The sequence below is a fragment of the Schistocerca americana genome, chromosome 2 (assembly GCF_021461395.2).
Source record: "Schistocerca americana isolate TAMUIC-IGC-003095 chromosome 2, iqSchAmer2.1, whole genome shotgun sequence".
Lineage (NCBI taxonomy): Eukaryota > Metazoa > Arthropoda > Insecta > Orthoptera > Acrididae > Schistocerca > Schistocerca americana.
In genome coordinates this window covers 606591839-606614999 of record NC_060120.1, presented here as the reverse complement: position 1 = coordinate 606614999, position 23161 = coordinate 606591839, and the positions used below count along the sequence as shown (strand labels likewise).

Genomic DNA, 23161 nt, shown 5'->3' with positions numbered 1-23161 from the left:
CTGCCAGCAAGACAAACGTTCACTCTGGAATTTCTTGCTCGCATGGAAGTGGACAATGAAAAATCGTGGAACATTCTGTGGACAGACGAAGCCCATTTCCATTCCAAGAACACGTCAGTATGCAGTATTGCAGAATGTGGGCAGCAAGAAATCCGCACGCACATCAACTGGTGCCACCCCATTCTGCAAAGGTGACTTTGTGATTGGTGTTGATGGCATCGTTTATCGTTGAGATGTATTTTTTCGAGAGATCGGTTCTGCCGGTCCTTTTACCTGTACTGTCGCAGGTAAACGCTATGAGGCTCTTTTGCGCACCAACGTCGTTCCAACCCTTCAACAGCGTGGATGTGTGGGTAGGATCATTTTTAAGCAAGATGGCGCTCCTGTGCACATTGCACAGCCAGTGTAGTGGCTGCCGCAGAGGCATTTTGAAAATGCTAGAATTATCGACCATTATTTCCCTACAGCCTGTCCGTTCAGATCACCTGATCTTATTCCACGCGACTCCTGGTTGTAGGGTTATATGAAAGATGTGTTCCGTGCTCCAATTATGAACGTAGCTGAATTGAAGGCACGCACTGAGCATCGCATTATGAAAATTACCTCCAGACATTTCGATCTGCCGTGAATCATGCTGTTTCGCGATTTCAACTTATGGCAGAAAGCTACGGACAGCATATTGAACACGTCTTGCAACAGTCTCAGATTTTTGCTTTTTACGCTGTTTTTGGCCTTATGACATTTAAAAACCGATGTCATTTTGCTTTTTATGCGGTTTTTGGCTTCAGCACACTCATTCCATCCGATGTGTACGACCTTGCTGTGATGGATGGGCTAATCTAACTAACAGTACCACAAGTGTTGACTGCCAAAGTTGTGCAATCATGCATATCGAACAGTACGGATGGTGTTATGTGAAACTCAAACCATAGGCATCGTATTGCGATTCAGCTGTCACTAGTAGCTGATTCCATTTATGTTAAGACTGTTACAGCGCCATCTGTTGGTAAAATATTCATTAAATATTTTTCTGTTGCTTGACGTTTCCCCCTGCGTCAATAATATGCTGTTGAAATTTGACGACATTCTATGTCTCTTTCTACGGCGTTTTGAAACTGGTGCTTTAATTATGGGCATCCTGTACACCACAGGCATGAAAATAGTGGTCTGTCACTTTGGTAGCATTAGGTAAGGTGTTCGTGGTGTAACTAAGACTTTCCATTTTTGTCAGTGTATGACCAAAAATTTTGGAAGTCCAGTGCTAAAGCTGCTACATTATAATGTATGCTGTATGCTAGTTGTGGGAGCAGACTTAGCTACGTTAATATACAGGGCTATTCTAAATGACGGATCCATTTTCAGAAATTCGTATGTATTGAAGTACAAATCCAAAACGAACAAGCTTTATACCAATGAAAAGAAGAAGTTTCAAAGTTTTTTGGCGGACGGCGGCGGGAGGGCGGTGATGGTTTCAGAGGTGGCAGGTAGAGTTCGCGCGGAAATAGGGCCGTAATTCCGTTTCACTGTCAGTTGAGTGAGATGGCGACACTAGAGAACAAGGTTTTCTGCGTTCTTGAGTTCACGAAAAGTGGGTCGCAAATTGCAGTGCAGTGGGCATTTCGTACCAAATTCGGTATTCAACCACCAACTCGCAAAAGCATTACCCGTTGGTTTAAGCAGTTTAAACAGACTGGGAGTGTGTGCAAAGGAAAAAGCACAAGCGACCGCGTGTGTCAGAGGATGATGTCCGACGGGTTCAAAAAAGTTTTGTGCGCAGTCGCAGTAAGTCGACCAATAGAGCCATTCGAGGGCTTGGAATATCCCAACAAACTGTATGGAAAATTCTGAGACGACGTTTGCTGTACAAGCCCTACCGATTACAGCTTGTACAGGTTCTTAGCCCCAATGACAAAGAGAATTGTCTCGCATTTTGTGGTTATGTGCTAGCAAAGATGGAGGATGATGCATTACAGCAGCGTGTAATTTACAGCGAAGAAGCGACGTTCCACCTTAGTGGAAAAGTCAACAGACACAATGTTCGAATGGCTCTGAGCACTAAGGGACTTAACATCTGAGGTCATCAGTCCCCTAGAACTTAGAACTGCTTAAACGTAACTAACCTAAGGACATCACACACGTACATGCCCAAGGTAGGATTCGAACCTGCAACCGTAGCGGTCGCGCGGTTCCAGACTGAAGCGCCTAGAACCGCTCGGCCACACCGGACGGCCACAATGTTCGCATATGGGGTTTGGAAAATCCACGTTCGCCATTACAACACGATAGAGACTCACCGTAGATAAACGTGATCTGTTCCGTATCCCGTACAAAGGTTTATGGAACATTATTCTTTGCGGAAAGAACTGTAATGGCAGTCATGTACCTGGGAATGATGGAACAATGGCTGTTCCCGCATGTTATGGAAGATTCCCAGAACTTCATTTTCCAGTAAGTATGGACCTCCGCCCCATAGGCACCATGATGTACGAGCCTTTTTCAATGACTCTCTTCCTCAGCGCTGGATCGGTCGCAGGGGACTTGAGGACCTGGCTCTGCACTTCTGCCCACCGAGATCCCCTGATCTCACACCCTGCGACTATTTCTTATGGCGTTATGTGAAGCAAGCTGTTTACGTCCCGCCTCTACCAACCACTCTGAACGATCTGCGGAACCAGATCACATTTGCCGTGCACTCAGTAACAGCAGATACACGTTTGCGTGTGCGGGACAACTTTGGCTACCGTGTTGATGTTTGCCGTGCAGCCAACGGTGGCCACACTGAACATTTATAACATTGTGCTGTTTGAGGCTTTCTCGGCGCTGCGTCTGCTTGATAGGTTCCCGGGAATTACGCCGGATAATATTGTAGAAACCGCACAGTATTTCAGCGAGACAACTGCCCGCCATCTTCAGTTTTCCGGCCTCCAGCACGAGTGCAATCAATGCTGGGCTCTGTTAAAAACAACCTCGGCCTGAGGAGACCAGGAATATATAAAATCCCGTGCCAATGTGGGAAGACTCATATTGGCCAGGCGTGTCGTACTGTCAAAGACAGATGCGACGAACATAAACGTCACACGAGGTTGGGTCAGCCAGAGGAATCTTCGGTTGCTGAACATTGCCTTGACACGGGACACGGCATGAATTACGAAGAAACCAAGATCCTCTCGCATGCTTCCACATACTGGGACTCCATCATCAAAAAGGCGGTCGAAATACGTGTAAGCAGTGACCTAATAAACAGAGACATGGGGTTTCACCTGAGCAAAGCCTGGGAGCCAGCCTTAGCGGCATTAAGGAATCGTCAGCCGCAGATTAGCAACCGCACCGAGTCAACGCAGACGGGAAGCCTTAGCGCAGATGCCTAAATCGCGCGCCAACACCTCGCGCGCACGAACGGGGTCCGTCGCTCCCGGCCGCATTTTCCCGCGCCGCGGCGCGCTTCCGCAGACTGCGACCCGTTTCTCCAGCAGAGGGCTCTGGTATTCTATGCTGTCTACGATTAGTCTTCGATGACGTTGTGCCCTGCTGGCGCCTGCGCTACTCTAGAAAGCCAGCATATAAATTGGCGAGCTTCTCAGCGACGCGATCCACACCCTCCATCTCCTATCCCAATGCAACTTCCACCATCTACCAGTCCTGGACGATGAGCTTCGCCCTGACATCTTACCTTCCTACCAACTCTAACCCCATCTTCCTGCCTCCTCCTCAGGGCACCCTTTCCTCCCCCTCCCTCCTCCTGAGCGGCTTCCCCCTCCTACTCCCCCTCCCTCTCTTGTGTCCCCTTTCAGTGTCTCTGCACTCCCTCCTGCCCCGTCTTCTCCCACCCCACGTGTCTCCTGCCTCTTCGTGTACCCACTGATGCCCCTCCTCTCTTCATCCCGCCGCTTCCCCTGCTGCCCATTGCTCTCCCCTCCTTTTCCATCCTCTCTGACCTTTCCCTCTGCAGGTCCCACCTGGCAGTTTTATTCTTCATCGTGTGTGCTCCAAGTGGGTTTTAAGTGTGTTGTTCTGGAGTGTTTTTAATACTGTGGCCGACTTTTAACCTGTGCATGTCCATCCAGTATCTTCTCTGTGATTTAAGAATCGCCAACTGTGTTTTCTTTTTAACTTTCTGGTGACTTTTTTAACTGTCCTCCATGAACGTCTCCATGTCAGTCTATTTTTACCTCCATTTTCTCCCATTATTCTGTTTTAAGTTCCCATCTTTTATCGCCTTATGTAGGTAACATTTTATTCTTATTTTAAGTTGTCATGTCACTTGGCTGAAGAGCGGCGGATTGTGCCGCTGATAGCCCTCCCCTGCCCATATGGGGCAGGGAATGAAATAATGAAATCATAATAAAGAAAAAAAAAAAGCGACACGACAGTACCCCTGAAGATGGCGGGCAGTTGTCTCGCTGAAATATTGTGCGGTTTCTACAATATTATCCAGAGTAATTCCCAGGAACCTATCAAGCATTTATAACATTTCTCGCATTTCTCGTTATTAAATAATTGTTGTTGTTGTTGTTGTTGTTGTTGTGGTCTTCAGTCCTGAGACTGGTTTGATGCAGCTCTCGATGCTAATCTATCCTGCGCAAGCTTCATCTCCCAGTACTTACTGCAACCTACATCCTTCTGGATCTGCTTGGTGTATTCATCTCTTGGTCTCCCTCTACGATTTTTACCCTCCACACTGCCCTCCAATGCTAAATTGGTGATCCCTTGACGCTTCAAAACATGTCCTACCAATCGATCCCTTCTTCTAGTCAAGTTGTGCCACAAACTTCTCTTCTCCCCAATCCTATTCAATACCTCCTCATTAGTTATGTGATCTACTCATATAACCTTCAGCATTCTTCTGTAGCACCACATTTCGAAAGCTTCTATTCTCTTCTTGTCCAAACTATTTATCGTCCATGTTTCACTTCCATACATGGCTACACTCCATACAAATACTTTCAGAAACGACTTCCTGACACTTAAATCTATGCTCGATGTTAACAAATTTCTCTTCTTCAGAAACGCTTTCCTTGCCATTGCCAGTCTACATTTTATATCCTCTCTACTTCGGCCATCATCCGTTATTTTACTCCCCAAATAGCAAAACTCCTTTACTACTTTAAGTGTCTCATTTCCTAATCTAATTCCCTCAGCATCACCCGACTTAATTCGACTACATTCCATTATCCTCATTTCAAGACACTGTCCATTCCGTTCAAATGCTCTTCCAAGTCCCTTGCTGTCTCTGACAGAATTACAATATCATCGGCGAACCTCAAAGTTTTTATTTCTTCTCCATGGATTTTAATACCTACTCCGAATTTTTCTTTTGTTTCCTTTACCGCTTGCTCAATATACAGATTGAATAACATCGGGGAGAGGCTACAACCCTGTCTTACTCCCTTCCCAACCACTGCTTCCCTTTCATGCCCCTCGACTCTTATAACTGCCATCTGGTTTCTGTACAAATTGTAAATAGCCTTTCGCTCCCTGTACTTTACCCCTGCCACCTTTAGAATTTGAAAGAGAGTATTCCAGTCAACATTGTCAAAAGCTTTCTCTAAGTCTACAAATGCTAGAAACGTAGGTTTGCCTTTCCTTAATCTTTCTTCTAAGATAAGTCGTAAGGTCAGTATTGCCTCACGTGTTCCAACATTTCTACGGAATCCAAACTGATCTTCCCCGAGGTCGGCTTCCACCAGTTTTTCCATTCGTCTGTAAAGAATTCGCGTTAGTATTTTGCAGCTGTGGCTTATTAAACTGATAGTTCAGTAATTTTCACATCTGTCAACACCTGCTTTCTTTGGGATTGGAATTATTATATTCTTCTTGAAGTCTGAGGGTATTTCGCCTGTCTCATACATCTTGCTCACCAGATGGTAGAGTTTTGTCAGGGCTGGTTCTCCCAAGGCCGTCAGTAGTTCTTATTAGTTATGAACTGTAGATTGAAACTGAAGAAACTGCAAAAAGGTGGGAATTTAAGGATATGGGACCTGGACAAACTGATAAAACCATAGGTTGTACACAGTTTCAGGGAGAGCATAAGGGAACAATTGACAGGAATGGGGGAAAGAAATACAGTAGAAGAAGAATGGGTAGCTCTGAGGGATGAAGTAGTGAAGGCAGCAGAGGATCAAGTAGGTAAAAAGACGAGGGCTAGTAGAAATCCTTGGGTAACAGAAGAAATATTGAATTTAATTGATGAAAGGAGAAAATATAAAAATGCAGTAAATTAAGCAGGCAAAAAGGAATACAACGTCAAAAAAATGAGATCGACAGGAAGTGCAAAATGGCTAAGCAGGGATGGCTAGAGGACAAATGTAAGGATGTAGAGGCTTATCTCACTAGGGGTAAGACAGATACTGCCTACAGGAAAATTAAAGAGACCTTTGGAGAAAAGAGAACCACTTGTATTAAATAATTATTAAAAGCTAATTAATTACAAATTATTAAATTTATTAAATTGATATCAAAACATTATGAAAAAAACTTTGAAACTTCCTCTTTTCATTGACATAAAGCTTGTTCATTTTGGATTTGTGCTTGAATAAATACGAAGCTTTGAAAATTGGTCCATCATTTAGAATAATCCTGTACCGTTGTACTTACAGTGGCGGTGTCCACGAGGCAGTCCGTGATGTTGAGGTTGGCGGTGTAGGGGATGGAGCGCTTGCCGAGCATGGTGATCCACGAGTGCACGAGCAGGGCGCGGTACTCCTGGTTGAAGGGCCCCGTGTAGGACAGGAAGCCGGTGAGCAGCAGGACGTCGCCCACCAGCCGGTCTATCTCCGCCTTGAACAGCGCCGACTGCTCCGTCCAGCGCACTCGCTCGCCCGCCAGACCGTCGATCAGCGCCGTAGCTGCGTCCATCTTGTTCTTGCAGCGCTCAGCCTCGTCCAGCACCGCCTGTCGCCAGTACAGTCTACGTTCGTTTGGGGTTGTTCTCGAGTGGCTTCACGTTATCTACATTTTCACATATCGCAAAAACCTTGTGAGATGTCATAAGCAGTTATTTTGACCACGGTAAATTAAAACTTCCTGACAGATCAAGACTGTGCACCAAAGCGACAATCGAGCTCTGAGCCTCGGCTTTCCCGGGAAATCTTCTTACCATTTGAGCTATCCCCGATGATCTTTGTTTCAATAGTCCTATTACCGTAAGGTATTCGGAGAGATTCCGTGACGTTTGGAAAGTAGGAGGGGACTACTTGCAGAATTTAAACTGTGGAAACGAATCGACAGCCGTACTCGAATAGCGCAGTCAGTAGAGCATTGCCTGTGAAAGGGAAAGGTCTCTGGCTAAAGTCCTGGTCCACCAGATAGTTTTAATCTGCAAAGAAGTTTCAAAGTAACGCAAACTCCCCTGTGGAATGAAAGATGTATTCTATAAATGACCCATAGGTGGTTGTAAATCATTTCTGTCCTACGTCCTTCCTTACAGGAGTGATAGCCCCACAAGGCACACAGGAGAGTTCCTGTGAATTTAGGAAAGAGGTACTGACAAAATTACAGCTGTGACGAGCGGTCGTAGTCTTGCCTGGGTAGTTGAGATAGTGACTGTGTGTTGTTTTGTAACTTGCTGACAGATTAAGACTGTGTCCCGGACTAGGACTCGAACCCTTAACATTACATTTCGCGAGCAATTGTTCTTCTGACTGAGCTATCCAGGCACGACGCACGACTCAGTCTTACAGCTTCCATTTCGCCAATATCTCTCTCCTATATGGAGGCTATCGTGCTTGGAAAGAAGTACTGTTGGTGCAAGAACCATGCCCTTTTGGGGTGGGATGGGGGCGAAAACGGGGTGACGTAAGAGAGAGGGAGAAGGAGGAAGTGAACATAGTGAGAGGGAGGGGGGTGGAGGAGGAGAAGGACAAATAGAGGGGCAGGAGGAAATGCGTGCAGTATATAGGATGTGGCGGTTATAAGTGCAGATATTTTTACTGGTGACTGAGGACGGTGTACTGCAGACTAATAATTATAGCTATTACAAGTCGTATGTTTTTAGGTTGGGTAGTACCTCTACGAACGCGTGGCTCAAGCAACTCACTGTTGACTATTTTCGCCGAGATGAATTTGTGAAGCTCTTTCTCTTGAATAAAACATCCATTTTTTTCTGAAATTGTAATGATTGGCTTATTTGTACATGTATATCATATCTACCGATTTAAGTCCCATTCGGATAATGCCTTTGTGGTGTGTATGTTTCATTTTGTCTTAGGGTATAGAAAAGGAAATGTCCTCACTGATTCACTGACTCATCATCGCGCAGCCCAGTACTGATCTTATACTGTAGGCATAGTTTAAGAAAGGATATTCGAAATTCCACCTGTAAGGGGATGAAAGGTTATTTGAAAAAGTTTCTATTAAGGCAATTTTGAAGATGGAATTACAGAAGTTGGGATTTGACTTCGAGGTTAGAAATAAAGAAATATGTGTCGAGGATTGAAGTTTCTATGGAAATGCCACCACAAGAACTCAAAAGGCAGCGTTAACAAAAACTTCGGACTCCAGCTACCAAATCGCTTCTTGGTCAGATGTCCATTAGAAAAAGACCATACTGCTATGTCCTTAATTAGCGCGAAAAGTTTAGAACGTGTTGCAATTTGTGAAGTAAATCAAAGAAAGCTATTTAACAATCACCACGACTAATCGACTTTCTCGGAATTGTATAAAAAGAAGCGGCTCATTACTACATCAACTTTTCAGTAGGGTAATATATGTTTATAAAATTATCTTTGTTGCAGTTACCACACAAACCCCAGCGAAGGAGCGGGTGCTAAGCTAGATTGCCGCTACTATATGATTGCCGCTTATAGACGAGAATAGTAGAGTGTAATCTGTATATTTTGCCCGTTGGTAGTTTGACACAAAAAACTGAGGATGAGATCACGGCAGGTGCCATAATTTGAATTCCCAGAAGCTTCACTCAGTGGAAGAGGGGTCAAAAAAAGCGAACACGTGTTTCAGTTTTCCGTAGATAGGCGACCGTTCCTAAGAAAATAGCGGCCAAAGTTTTTGAAGCACTTTATGTGTCTTTTAGCGAGTAAACAGTTCAACCGAAGCGGTGGCACAGTGGCTATCACTGCAGCTTCACACTTTTGCTTCCCGTGTTCGAAACCCCATTACTATTTTTATTCCTGTTTTTCATTTATCTACCCACATCCATAGAAGATTACCACAAGAATGTTTTCCAATGTATATTGAAATAAAGTTGTTTTGATTCGTCTACTTATTGTATGTCTGGCGAATGAATTAAAAAAAAGTGAATATGAACATTATTTGAAATTTTTTCTTGAAAGTCATGTAGTGTATCTCGATTCACAATCAAATGCAAGAGCCAGTTTTCGGTAAAGTGATCCGATATGTCAGGTTTGCCACGAAATTATTGTTAACGCGCGAAATCTTGAGCACTATTAACAACATTTCTTTCTCGAGTGAGATTCATACGAAAAAATGCCGCTGTGGCAAACCTGCCTTTGTGTGATGCTCGTGGTATTCGGAATTACCATGTTTCGAATGTTGAACACAATACAAGGATTAATAGAAGAATTGATATAAGAATGAAATATAAGAATATGAGAGTTTAAACAGACTGTAACACCTGGCAGTACCATACAAAAATTATGTAATAAATGTATGACACTTATTGTGGGACGCAGTTGCAATTTTACAATTAATATAACGACCTTGTATCTCCTGAATCGATAAGGAATATTCATGTAGTAACCTTCAGCAGACATGGGTAGATAAATGAAAAAAACAATAATCGGGTTCGAGTAAGGGGCGCAAAAGTAAGAGGCCGCCACGCTTGCCGCCATGCCGAAGTATCGGCTGAAATTATTGCGCGCTTAAAGACATTTAAAGTACGTCGAAAACTTTGACAGCAGTTTACTGATACGCTCGAGTATCTACAGAGAAGCCGAGACACGTGTTCGCTTATTCTGACTCGTCTCCCGCTGAGCGGAGTTTCTGGGAAATGGCACTTGCCGTGTTCGCCTCGTAAGCAGACAAAGTAAGAGGTGGAAGTGCTGACCTGCTTCTCGGCCATGGCTTTGTCGAACTGCGCTTTGACGGCGTCCAGTTCGCGCTGCTTCTCGTCGAGCAAGGCCTGCGCCTCGTTGAGCTCCTTCTCGGCGGTACTCAGCTTTGCCATCTGAATGGCCAGGTTGGCCTTCAGCGGCAGCACCTCCTTGTTGACAGCGTAGAAAGACGTCATGGACACCGTCCACTGCAGCAGACCCGCCACGTTGCCGCACGCCTGCTTCGCCGCCTCGTACGTGTACAACGGGGAGTCCAGATACGGCATCAGCAGGTCGATCATCTGCGATAACGGAACATTCATTTCTCAGGCGGCAAGTGTTAACAAACAAGCATATACAAAACAATTCCACTCCTTACAAGGAAAACATTTTTTTAAAGCTGACGAATCGGTTTGTTCAGATTTCTTTACGTACTACATGAATATGTAATAAAAAATGGGGGTTCCTATTAAAAAAAAAAAACGCAGTTTATATCCGTTTGACCTATGGTATCACCATCTAGGGGGCCAACCATAGCGCCATCTGGTTTCCCCCTTCAAACTACACGAGTTTCGTTCTTTGTAGTTTTTTCGTTTGATGCTTATTTCGTGAGTATTTGGCCTGATCTCTATCAATGGACCACCCTGTATATACAGGGTGCGTCAAAAAAATGTATACACAATTTGAACTGTCATAGACAATTTATTTCCCGTTCTACAAGGTCAAATATCTGTTAGAAAGTAATGTTATGTTTCTTCAACAGGTGGCAGCAGTGGCAAGGAAGTAACTGCAACATGGCGGACGTGCGTTTGAGCTTTGAAGCGCGGAATCAGATAATTAAGTGGTACTGGAAGTTTGAGAATGTGGTGGTGGTGTGTTGGGGCTTATGGGCGCTCAACATCGAGGTCATCAGCGCCCTGACACACATTAAAAGGAACGAATGTGGACAGACCTAAGAAAACTAAAGCACACACTCAAACAAAGCAGGAAAAGAAGGAAAATGCTACATAAGAAAGTAAAACCTAAGGAAAGGGGAAACACAGCAACAAGAATGTCACAGGAAATTGTTATTGGCTGGCCACTTACATAAAATATGGGCGAGCTTGTCACACAGTGAGCAAATTAAAATCCTCTCCCTAAAATCTTTGTAAAAACATTTGACAGGGCACAGAACTTTAAAACTTTAACCACATTCGTCCGAGTGCTGCCTAAAAGAGATGGCAGGTCCGCTGGCAAGTCAGCCGCGACCCGCTGGTCAGAAAATAAAACGCAATCCAATAAAACGTGGCGCCCAGTGACCTGGACGCCGCAAGCACTACAAATTGGAGGGTCCTCTCGCCGGAGCAGGAAGCCGTGCGTCATAGGGCTGTGGCCTATTCGAAGCCGAGTGAGGAGAACCTCGTCCCGTCGATGGGACTGAAAGGAAGTACACCACACACGCGTTGTGGGCTTGACTATACGGAGCTTATTGTCAGTCACTTCCAGCCACTCATCCTCCCACCGGCGCATGACCTGTGAGCTCAACAGCGAGGTGAGTGCGTGCAAGGGGATAGCACACTGAGATACTTGTGGGGCGAGACACGCCTCCTTGGCTGCGAGATCTGCCCTTTCATTCCCAGCAATGCCAACATGCCCCGGAACCCAGCAGAAAGCTACAACCTTCCCCAGTCGCTGTAGTCGGAGGAGGGCATCCTGGATGGTCTGGACAATTTTGTCTGCCGGATACAAACGTTGCAACGAGTGAAGGGCACTGAGTGAATCGAAACAGACAAGAAATTTAGGAGAGGAAGAATGTCTCATGTGCTCCAGTGCCCGCAAGATCGCAAACAATTCTGCATCAAAGACAGTAAAAGTCTGAGGCAGTGAGATCTTGAGGACACGATATGGAAAAACAACTGAGCAACCAACAGAATCCCCTTGTTTCGACCCATAGTCGTGGTGCTCAGATAAAATGGCAGAAAATGCTGCATTAAAAACGGTGGCAGGAGTGCAATCTCTCTTGTACTGCAATAAATCTAAAACCACTCCGGGCCTCTTCAGTAACCAGGGTGGCAGGCGGTTAAAACCTTGGATTTGGGGTTGTACAGACTCCACACCGAGGGACTCTAGTACACGTTGCACACGGATCCCAAACGGCAACGTAGCCCGGGGACTGCGGGAAAGAAGGCGGTCCAGAGGTGGATGGGCAACAAGACGTTGAGCAGGCGAGCTGGGAGCTGCAAGAAACTTACAAGCCTGGCGCACCAGCAGGAGCTGCCGCCGGATGGTAAGTGGCGGTTCGCCAGCCTCAGCACAGAGGCTGGGTACGGGACTGGTCCGATAAGCACCCGTGGCCAGTCGGATCCCAGCATGGTGAACAGCGTCAAGGATCCGCAAATAAGATGGCCTCGCTGACCCATATACTGTGCACCCATACTCCAGCCGTGAACGCACAAAAGCTCCATAAAACTGAAGGAGACGTGCACTGTCCACGCCCCAAGACCTGTGGCTGAGGCACTTGAGGATGTTCAGTGCCTTCAGCGTTCTGGCTTTCAAGTCACGTAGGTGTGGCAGCCATGACAACCTGGACTCAAAACTTAGGCCCAGAAACCGTACTGTGTCTCTAAAATGTAGGACAGTATCCCCCATATGCAAGGCAGGCAAAGTAAAAAGATGACGAGAACGATTAAAATGAACACAAACACACTTATCGGCAGAAAACCGAAAACCCGTCTTTGCAGCCCACTCCTCTAACCGCCGCACTGTTAGCTGCAACTGACGGCTCACGGTTGCAACACTGTTGGAGGAACAGAAAACAGCAAAGTCGTCCACAAATAAGGAGCGCTGTACTGGACTCCTCACAGTAGACGTTATACTGTTGATGGCTATGGCAAAGAGGGTAACGCTTAAAACACTGCCCTGGGGGACACCGTTCTCTTGCTCAAAGCGATCAGACAGTGTGTCACCAACGCGGGTCCGAAAAAACCGCTGAGACAGGAAAGACCGAATGAAAATCGGGAGGCGGCCACGAAAGTCCCATTGATGCATTTGTGCAAGAATACAGTGTCTCCAAGTAGTATCACATGCCTTACTGATATCAAAGAAGATACCGATACAGTGATGCTGACGGAGAAAAGCCTACTGAATAGCCGCCTCTAGGAGGGTCAGGTTGTCGACCGTGGACCGAAATTTTCGGAATCCACACTGAAAGCGGCTAAGGAGCTGTCTGGTCTCTAACAGCCAGACCAGACGCCGGTTAACCATCCGTTCCAGGGTCTTTCCGACACAGCTTGTCAAGGCGATACTACGGTGACTACCGGGACATGTGCGGTCCTTTCCTGGTTTGAGGAGAGGGATGAGGATTGCCTCCCTCCACGAGGTGGGGAACACTCCTGTCTGCCATACGAGATTAAAACATTCGAGGAGGATTTCCTTTGACACCGCTGGCAGATGTCGAAGCATGGAGTACCGGATGTGGTCGTAACCTGGTGCAGTGTCAGAAGTCTCAGTAAGTGCCGATTCAAGTTCCCACATGGAGAAAGGGGAAGGGGAATTGTAGGCCTCAGAACTGTTCGACCGAAAGTCCAAGGTCGCTCTTTCGACAGTCGCACGGTAGCGACGAAACGCTGGATCCTGATTTGCAGTGGCAGTACTTTGTGCAAAATGCTCTGCCACCGTCTGAGCAATGGCTCTGGGTGTCGTTTGGAGGCATCCCTGGCTCAGGACAGCAGCTATTGGTAAACGGCTATGTTTACCGGAAATCCTCCGGATGGCTTCCCATACTCTTGTGGAACAATTGAAACGGTTGATGGAGTCCAGGAACTCCTGCCATGACCTTTTCTTGCTCTCTTTAATGACACGGCGTGCCCTGGCTCTCGCGATTCGAAAGGCGGTAAGATTGACCGCTGTTGGGCGGCATTTAAATCGGCGAAGAGCCGCACGCCTGTCCCGGATGGCTGAAAGGCACTCTTCTGTCCACCAAGGCACAAGGCGCCGCTTAAGAGTGCCAGAAGACTGTGGTATGGACAGGTCAGCAGCATGATGGACCACAAGCGTGATGTGATCCACCCATTCCTGTACGTCATTGTGGCGGTCAAAGACAGCCAACCGAATGAACAGTGGCCAGTTAGCGCTGCCAATCATCCACGATGGTGGCCGCTGCTCCAGCAGTACACCATCCAGGAGATGAATGCGGATAGGGAAGTGATCGCTGGAATGAAGGTCGTCACTGACCTCCCAGTGAACAGAGTCGGTGAGGGTTGGAGAGCAGAAAGATAGGTCAATGGCTGAGAATGACCCTGTAGCAGTAGAGAAATGAGTCGGAGTACCTGTGTTGAGGATGCACAACACTTGAGATGTTAGGAGGCTCTCCAAAATTCGACCTCGAGCGCAAAGAGAAGTGGAGCCTCACAGGACATGATGGGCATTGAAGTCTCCCAGGAGGAGAAATGGGCGGGGGAGTTGGTCGATAAGATCTGTGAGAGCGTCTAAGGTCATTGCATCCAGAGGGGGTAAATAGAGGGAGCAAACGGTAAGCCTCCGAGGTGAATGAATTTCAACTGCAACTGCTTGCAGGTCAGTATCCAGGGGGAGAGCAGAGGAGTGGTGGTCATTATTGACAAACACAGTGACTCCGCCTTTGGCCCTTTCTCCAGTCAGGTCATCTTTGCGATATGACGTATAGCCCATTAGTACAGGAGCATCAGATGGTTTTAAATGCGTTTCCTGTAAACACAAGCACAGGGGGCGTTGCCGTGCTAGGAGGTTCAGTTACTCCACATGTGCCCGGAATCCATTCATGTTCCACTGTATAATGGGAGCCATCTATCAGTGTGGGAGTACCTTCATTCTCACTTTCTGTCGGGGAGGAGAGCCCACAACAGGTGGAGGCTCAGTTTTGGGGCGAGATGATTGCCCCAGTCTGACATCAACCTCCATCGCCTGAGAAGAGGAGTCGAGAGAGACATCAGAGAGAATGACATCCACATCAGGAGACTGTATAACTGCAGTCTCCTTAAGTGGGCGAGTCTTCACCTTTGTCTTTGGCTTCGATGTTCTGGCCTGAGGTGGCATTGGAGCCAAAACCTCAGAAGCAGTAGGGGGTGTAGCAGCACTGGGCAGTGCACAAGACTGGACCCGGGAAGGGGCAGGAAGTTCCATGATGTCAGCTACCACGGCCTGGTCAGAAGGCCCGGGGGGAGCAGCAGGCTTCACAGGAACGGCAGCAGCACACGTACATTGACAAGTGCAGGTGCTAGTGCTGACAGTAGCAACCTCCGTTTGTGTAGCGGCATCGGTTTTCAAGACTGGTTGTTTGAGAACGGAAGAAAAGGAAGCAGCGAACGTGGGTGGCTGCATGGACTTGTAAATTTTCTTCGCCTCAGTGTACGGGATGCGTTTTGTAGTGTTTAGTTCCTGGATCTTCCGTTCCTCAAGGAAAACTCTGCATTCCCTACTCCACACAGGGTGATCCCCAGAGCAGTTGACACACTTGGGAGGAGAGGAGCAACCAACTCCCTCATGGGCGGCTTTACCACAATTCCCGCAAGTGGCTTCCCCTCTACAGCCGAGAGTAGTGTGTCCAAAGTGTTGGCATTTAAAACACCGCATGGGGTTGGGGTAATAAGGCCACACATTGAGACGTAGGAAACCTGCCTTCACATGCTCTGGCAATTTGGTGCTGTTAAATGTAAGGATAAATGAGTCAGTCTTTATGAGAGCACCATCCACCCGTTTCATAATGTGTTGCACGTCGACAATTCCTTCCTGGGACCGTTCAGCCTTCAGTTCGTCTTGGGGAATGTCAACGAGATCTCTGCAAGTCACAACACCCTTGCTGTAGTTCAAGGTGTTGTGAAATTCAGTCTCTATCGCAAACTCCCCAAGAAACTGTGCCTTCTGAATGTTCTGGACTTGCTGGAAGCTAGATGTTTCAACCAACAAGGTGCCATTTCGCAAGCGCTTTACAGATTTTAATGTGCCAGCAATACCTTCTAAGCCCTTCTGTATATAAAATGGCGAAACTTTTTCAAAACTCCCATCTTTTCTTTTAATTATGAAAAACACATTCTGCGAAGCAGTATGCGTTCTGTTACTACTACCTGAATCAGGAGGACTGGCTACACGAGCCCTCTTGTTGGATTGGGTGTTAGAACCCACCAGCGGTCCACCCTTTCCGCTGGCAGGAGAAGAATAAAAGTTCGAGGGTTCCATCTCGGTCCCACGAGCAGCTAGGGAACTAGAAGTCCACCTAGACAGAGCCCCGCGTGCCTGAGTAAGCCTTATACAACTGGGGTGCGGCAGGTGCCCCAGAGGTTGCCCGCTTGCGACTGTTCCACCCCAACAGCCATGCATCTTAAAGGCGCGCAGCACACCGTAAGATTGAGGTTTTTTTTTTTTTTTTTTAGAGGTTTACCTTCCTTGCAATACAGGCGGTCAAGCCAAGATTACCATTCCCCGCAGCACACAACATTCCACTGTCGCTGAAGCATGTCCAGGGGTTATGGTGACAGGAGACTGGCGGCGCTGACCAGTCCCCAGCTGAGGACCCCGGGGTCGCCAAGCCCGTACTCAGCAAATGAATGCTGAGCCCCTGGGGGGGTTTGAGAATGTAGCTGCGGTTCGAAGACAGTGGAGAAGTGAGTATGGTACAGAAACACCTTCAAGGTTAACAATTACATGTCTACGAGACAAATTCGAAATTCATGGAACAGTGTGTGATGTGCATAAAGGTCGATCAGGGCGACCTCGTACAGCTACAAGCGATGATTCCACAACTGCAGCCTCTTGGAACTGTTTCAGCGTTCGCCTCAAAAATCTCCAAGGCAAGCGGCACGTGATATTAATGAAAGTGCTAGTAGTGTGCTACGCATTCTGAAGAAAGGCAAGTTTCGTGTGTACATTCCAAGGTTGGTGCAACAACTAAGTGACGACGATCCAGATCGAAGGTTAGAACTTTGTGAATGGGTTCACGAGATGGTGAGACGTGAAACGGGATTCATGGGTAGCATAATTTGGTCGGATGAAGCCCAATTCAAACTCAATGGAACTGTCAATAGGCACAATTGTATGTACTGGGCTGAAGATAATCCTCACATTACAGTTGAAAAGGCTGTGAATTTGCCTGGTGCAAATGTGTGGTGTGGTTTGTCTGCAAGGGGACTCATTGGGCCTTTCTGCTTTGAAGGTACTGTTACTGGAGAAACGTACCTAACAATGCTTGCTGACTCCATATTCCCTGCCATTCGTGCATTATACGGTAATGATGAGTTTTATTTCCAACAAGATGGCGCCCCGACGCACTATCATAGGGACGCACGAGCATACCTGGATCACAATGCCAGGCCAGTGGATAGGACGCAGGGGACCAATCAAGTTTCCTGGACGCTCTCCAGACCTCACGCCGCTGGATTTCTTCTTATGTGGCACAGTAAAAGATGAGGTGTACAAACGTAAACCACGTAACCTGGACACACTTTGGAATGAGATTCAAGCAGTGTGCGCTGAAATCTAGTTGGACACTTTGGTACGATGTACGGAATCAGTGGTGACTCGTACTCAGAAATGTGTTGATGCTGAAGGCCACCAGTTTGAACATTAATCACATTTGCAAAGTACATTTATTTTTCCAATTGGACTTTAAGCTTTCCATTTCCAGAAATTTAAAATTGTAGAATGGGAAATAAATTTTCTATGATGGTTCAAAGTGTGTATACATTTTTTTGACGCACCATATATATACAGGGTGTTACAAAAAGGTACCGCCAAACTTTCAGGAAAAATTCCTCACACACAAATAAAGAAAATTTGTCATGTGGACATGTGTCCGGAAACGCTTACTTTCCATGTTAGAGCTCATTTTAGTTTCGTCAGTATGTACTGTACTTCCTCGATTTACCGCCAGTTGGCCCAATTGAAGGAAGGTAATGTTGACTTCAGTGCTTATGTTGACATGCGACCCATTGGTCTACAGTACTAGCATCAAGCACATCAGTACGTAACATCAACAGGTTAGTGTTCATCACGTACGTGGTTTTGCAGACAGTGCAATGTTTACAAATGCGGAGTTGGCAGATGCCCATTTGATGTATGGATTAGCACGGGGCAATAGCCGTGGCGCGGTACGTTTGTATCGAGACAGATTTCCAGAACGAAGGTGTCCCGACAGGTAGACGTTCGAAGCAATTAATCGGCGTCTTAGAGAGCACGGAACATTCCAGCCTATGACTGACGACTGGGGAAGACCTAGAACGACGAGGACACCTGCAATGGACGAGGCAATTCTTCGTGCAGTTGACGATAACCCTAATGTCAGCGTCAGAGAAGTTGCTGCTGTAGAAGGTAACGTTGACCACGTCACTGTATGGAGAGTGCTACGGGAGAACCAGTTGTTTCCGTACCATGTACAGCGTGTGCAGGCGCTATCAGCAGCTGATTGGCCTCCACGGGTACAGTTCTGCGAATGGTTCATCCAACAATGTGTCAATCCTCATTTCAGTGCAAATGTTCTCTTTACGGATGAGGCTTCATTCCAACGTGATCAAATTGTAAATTTTCACAATCAACATGTGTGGGCTGACGAGAATCCGCACGCAATTGTGCAATCACGTCATCAACACAGATTTTCTGTGAACGTTTGGGCAGGCATTGTTGGTGATGTCTTGATTGGGCACCATGTTCTTCCACCTACGCTCAATGGAGCACGTTATCATGATTTCGTACGGGATACTCTACCTGTGCTGCTAGAACATGTGCCTTTACAAGTACGACACAACATGTGGTTCATGCACGATGGAGCTCCTGCACAGTTCAGTCGAAGTGTTCGTACGCTTCTCAACAACAGATTCGGTGACCGATGGATTGGTAGAGGCGGACCAATTCCATTGCCTCCACGCTCTCCTGACCTCAACCGTCTTTACTTTCATTTATGGGGGCATTTGAAAGCTCTTGTCTACGCAACCCCGGTACCAAATGTAGAGACTCTCCGTGCTCGTATTGTGGACGGCTGTGATACAATACGCCATTCTCCAGGGCTGCATCATCGCATCAGGGATTCCATGCGACGGAGGGTGGATGCATGTATCCTCGCTAACGGAGGACATTTTTAACATTTCCTGTAACAAAGTGTTTGAAGTCACGCTGGTACGTTCTGTTGCTGTGTGTTTCCATTCCATGATTAATGTGATTTGAAGAGAAGTAATAAAATGAGCTCTAACATGGAAAGTAAGCGTTTCCGGACACATGTCCACATAACATACTTTCTTTCTTTGTGTGTGAGGAATGTTTCCTGAAAGTTTGGCCGTACCTTTTTGTAACACCCATATATATATATGTGTGTGTGTGTGTGTGTGTGTGTCTCCTAAGAGTCGTCGCCAGGCCCATTTTTTCTGGTGTTTAAGCAGATATTTGCAATTTCGTTCTTGCATTATGTAGCTGGAGTCTGCCCAAACAGACAATGCTCATTACGTCTTTCATACGACGAGCAGGGTCGTTGGAAAGTGTCGGGTCTGTTTTCCGTTACAAACAAAATGACTTTTAAAGCTGTATTTTTTGTGCTCTTTCGATAGAGCGAGCCCATATTACTCTAGTGCGATATTTGTGTTATCGATAATTATCAACTTGGACAGTAAAACTCGAAGAATAACCAGTACCAGGGCGACAGCAGTGTCCTGGCCCGCGCTAACTGCTACCACCAAGCTTGTAGCTCTACTGAGCCTCTGCTGGATTGCTGTTCATTCTTCGTGTTTTAATGTCCCTGTTGAGATATATCGATAAAACAAATATCGGACTGCAATTTTTCTGTATATAAATGAACAATCACTGGTCGGTTTCTTGCCTGTTTTTCGGTACAAATTTTGCAATTGATTTTAAACTAGCTTCCCAATAAGCTAGAAACTTCAACATTTCAACATAGCTTAGAACTATATAACACTGTAACATTAATTCGCTTTCGAGTCTGGTGTGTGGCGGAAGGTACTTAGTGTCTGTCTGTCTGTCTGTTCGGCATGAATTTTGCACTTGATTTTAAATTAACTTCCCGATAAGCTAAAGACTTGAAACTTTCAACTTAACTCAGAACTTGATGACAACGCAATATTAACTAGCTTTCTTTTCTGGTGTGTGGCTGAGAGTAGGTACTTAGTGTAAGAACTGGGTGGCACTGTTATTTCCCTGTTGTCTTGTTCCAGTCGCGAATGTTTCGCAGTTAAGAACGACTGCTCTAAGGTTCCCTGTGAGCTCGAATCTCTCTAATTTTCACATTCGCGGTCTTTTCGCGAGATATGGATAGGAGGAAGCAATATGTTGGTTGACTCAGGTGAAGAGAAACTGAAATAAACCTGAAGTTTACAGTATGTCACTGTTGAAATCTCATCAAAATGTTTAGCATCAATTGAAAAATACACACACACAAGACTAAAAAAACAGAAAATAAATGCTTAAATAGAATTTTTTAAATGTAATTGGTTTTAAAACGGACTGATAAATATTAAATCTCTCTCCTAGTTCCATACAGATTCCTAGCACGATACAGATAGTCCTGAAAATTTGTGCCATGACATTTCCTGTAAAACTGAAAACATGGGGCCTAATTAATTTTCTGTACAAAATATTTACCTTTCGCACGATAAAATGGTTGAATATTCAATTGATTTTGCACTTGTGGAATCATCAAACACAGCCTATAAAATCCAATGCAAACCGTCGTTAAAACGACACAAGATTCCTTTCTTCTTCATATACCCTTAAGGTAGTCATTCCACTTACCTTTGCACCCCGAACTAGCGCTGCAGTTCGTCCGAATTTCCCAGGATTGGTCCTAGTTTTGAGGGCGTCCAGAGTAGACCTGGAGGGATTTTTATACAACTGTCCGGCGTAAACCTAGACCTTTTTTCGTGTCTGGGGATTCAAATGATTGGAAATAAATAGATTGTAACAGATCTTAGTTGACATTCGTTAAATGAGGACCACACCGAATATAGTTTCTTTCGTTTTAGTCTGTTAAAAACGCAGCGGCAAGCACGCTTAGACGCTCTGCTGTACACATACGGTGTGTTCCAATATGATATTTACAATTTTGATCACGTATATTTCAGAAATGGGAATAGGTAGAAAGGTATGATACGCGGCAAAATATTGACACACATCTAAAGCTGTTTTTTTCCTTATTTTCCCATATTAGTTATTGACTGGTTACCCTGCCCCTCTCCCCCCAGCAGTTGGCACAGTGTATAGAATGGTTGGTACAGACCAGATCTGACACCCAGGTTCTGTGGAAACCCATTACATTTTTGTCTTTGGGTGGGATTTACACGGAGTGTAAGCTCGCATCAGAGCAGCGACAGCACTCGTAAATTGTGGACATGTTAGGCCAGACATGGAACTGGAATACCACTTAGATGTCCTTTGTGTTACAGATGGCGCACACATTTAAGGTAACTATCTGCCCCCCTGCCCCCCCCCCTCCCTTTTTTCGTGAGACACGATTTTTCTAGTTCTGTCCCGAATTTTTTCAAAGGTAATTAGGGACACCTATTTGTCTCGGATTTAACAAATAGGAACCGGTTTATCCCGAATTAGATGTTTATTACGCCTATATCGGTATGCTGTACTGAAAGTGTATTTTCCCAAATGAGTAATTATGGAGCAGTGACAAAACACAATTTGTTGCAGACACTACGAAAGCAATGTTCATGACTAGAGTGAATTATAATGAAGCTTGAGTTAAATATTTTCATATGCTGTTAAAAAATACTGACATGCCGAAAAAATACAGCACTGATAAATACGGCATGTTTTCTCGCAATCAAATGGTTCAAATGGATCTAAGCACTGTGGGACTTAACATGTGAGGTCATCAGTCCCCTAGACTTAGAACTGCTTAAACCTAAATAACGTAAGGACATCACGCACATCCATGCCCGAGGCAGGATTCGAACCTGCGACCGTAGCAGCAGCACGGTTCCGGACTGAAGCGCCTACAACCGCTCAGCCACAACGACCGGCTGCTAACAATCCGTCATCTTGGGAGTTATTAATAAAATATAAATTAATGTAGTCGTACTTTTTGTAACAAATTAAAGTGATTTAATGTGTTCTGAATTTGAGTCTGGAAAATATGGTCACCTTAAACGCACTGAATTCCATTAAGCGGCTGCTAGAACCTTAGGTGTATATGAACATTATGCTACAAACCGCGCTTTTCTACCTCTCCCTATTTCTGAAATATATGTGATCGATCATTTTGGAACAACCTGTATTTTCCTTGCTTCATTATCGAGACAATGAGAAGCCGCCGAGAATAACCGATTGCATGCTCCGTGACACCGTCCCGCCCGCCAGACAACAGAGTATCTTAAATGTCATTTGCCTTCTACTCATTGACCTTTATAAAACGACTTTATTGACGTTCATGTCCGTTACTGCAAATTAGTACTACGGCTGATAGCGAACATCTCTACAATGCGCTTTCATAAATTCCTGGTCCTCTGGTATGTTATTTACACTACTGGCCATTAAAATAGCTACACCACTAAGATGACGTGCTACAGAAGCGAAATTTAACCGACAGGAAGAAGATGCTGTGATATGCAAATTATTAGCTTTTCAGAGCATTCACACAAGGTTGCCGCCGGTGGCGACACCTACAACATGCTGACATGAGGAAAGTTTCCAACCGATTTCTCATACACAAACAGCAGTTGACCGGCGATGCCCGGTGAAACTTTGTTGTGATGCCTGTGTAAGGAGAATCAATGCGTACCAACACGTTTCCCACTTTGATAAACGTCGGATTGTAGCCTATCGAGGTTGCAGTATATCGTATCGCGACATTGCTGCTCGCGTTGGTCGAGATCCAATGACTGCTAGCAGAATATGGAATCGGTGGGTTCAGGAGGGTAATACGGAACGCCGTGCTGGATCCCAACGGCCTCGTATCATTAGCAGTCGAGATGACAGCCATCTTATCCGCATGGCTGTAACGGATCGTGCAGCCACGTCTCGATCTCTGAGTCAACAGATGGGGACGTTTGCAAGACATCAACCATCTGCACGAACAGTTCGACGACGTTTGCAGTAGCATGGACTATCAGCTCGGAGACCATGGCTGCGGTTACCCTTGACGCTGCATCACAGACAGGAGCGCCTGCGATGGTGTACTCAACGACGAACCTGGG

General features: G+C 45.9%; 1 protein-coding gene across 1 annotated transcript in view; it reads right to left on the bottom strand.

The window, feature by feature from the left end:
- LOC124594242 (dynein axonemal heavy chain 8-like) overlaps positions 1 to 23161 on the bottom strand; it is a 619801-nt gene that overhangs the window by 196863 nt on the left and 399777 nt on the right. The window contains exons 32-33 of the mRNA XM_047132606.1: positions 10022 to 10309; positions 6595 to 6891 (exon numbers count right to left, since the gene is read on the bottom strand). Of these exons, the coding sequence (XP_046988562.1) occupies positions 6595 to 6891; positions 10022 to 10309 (585 nt within the window). The remainder of the gene's footprint in view (positions 1 to 6594; positions 6892 to 10021; positions 10310 to 23161) is intronic.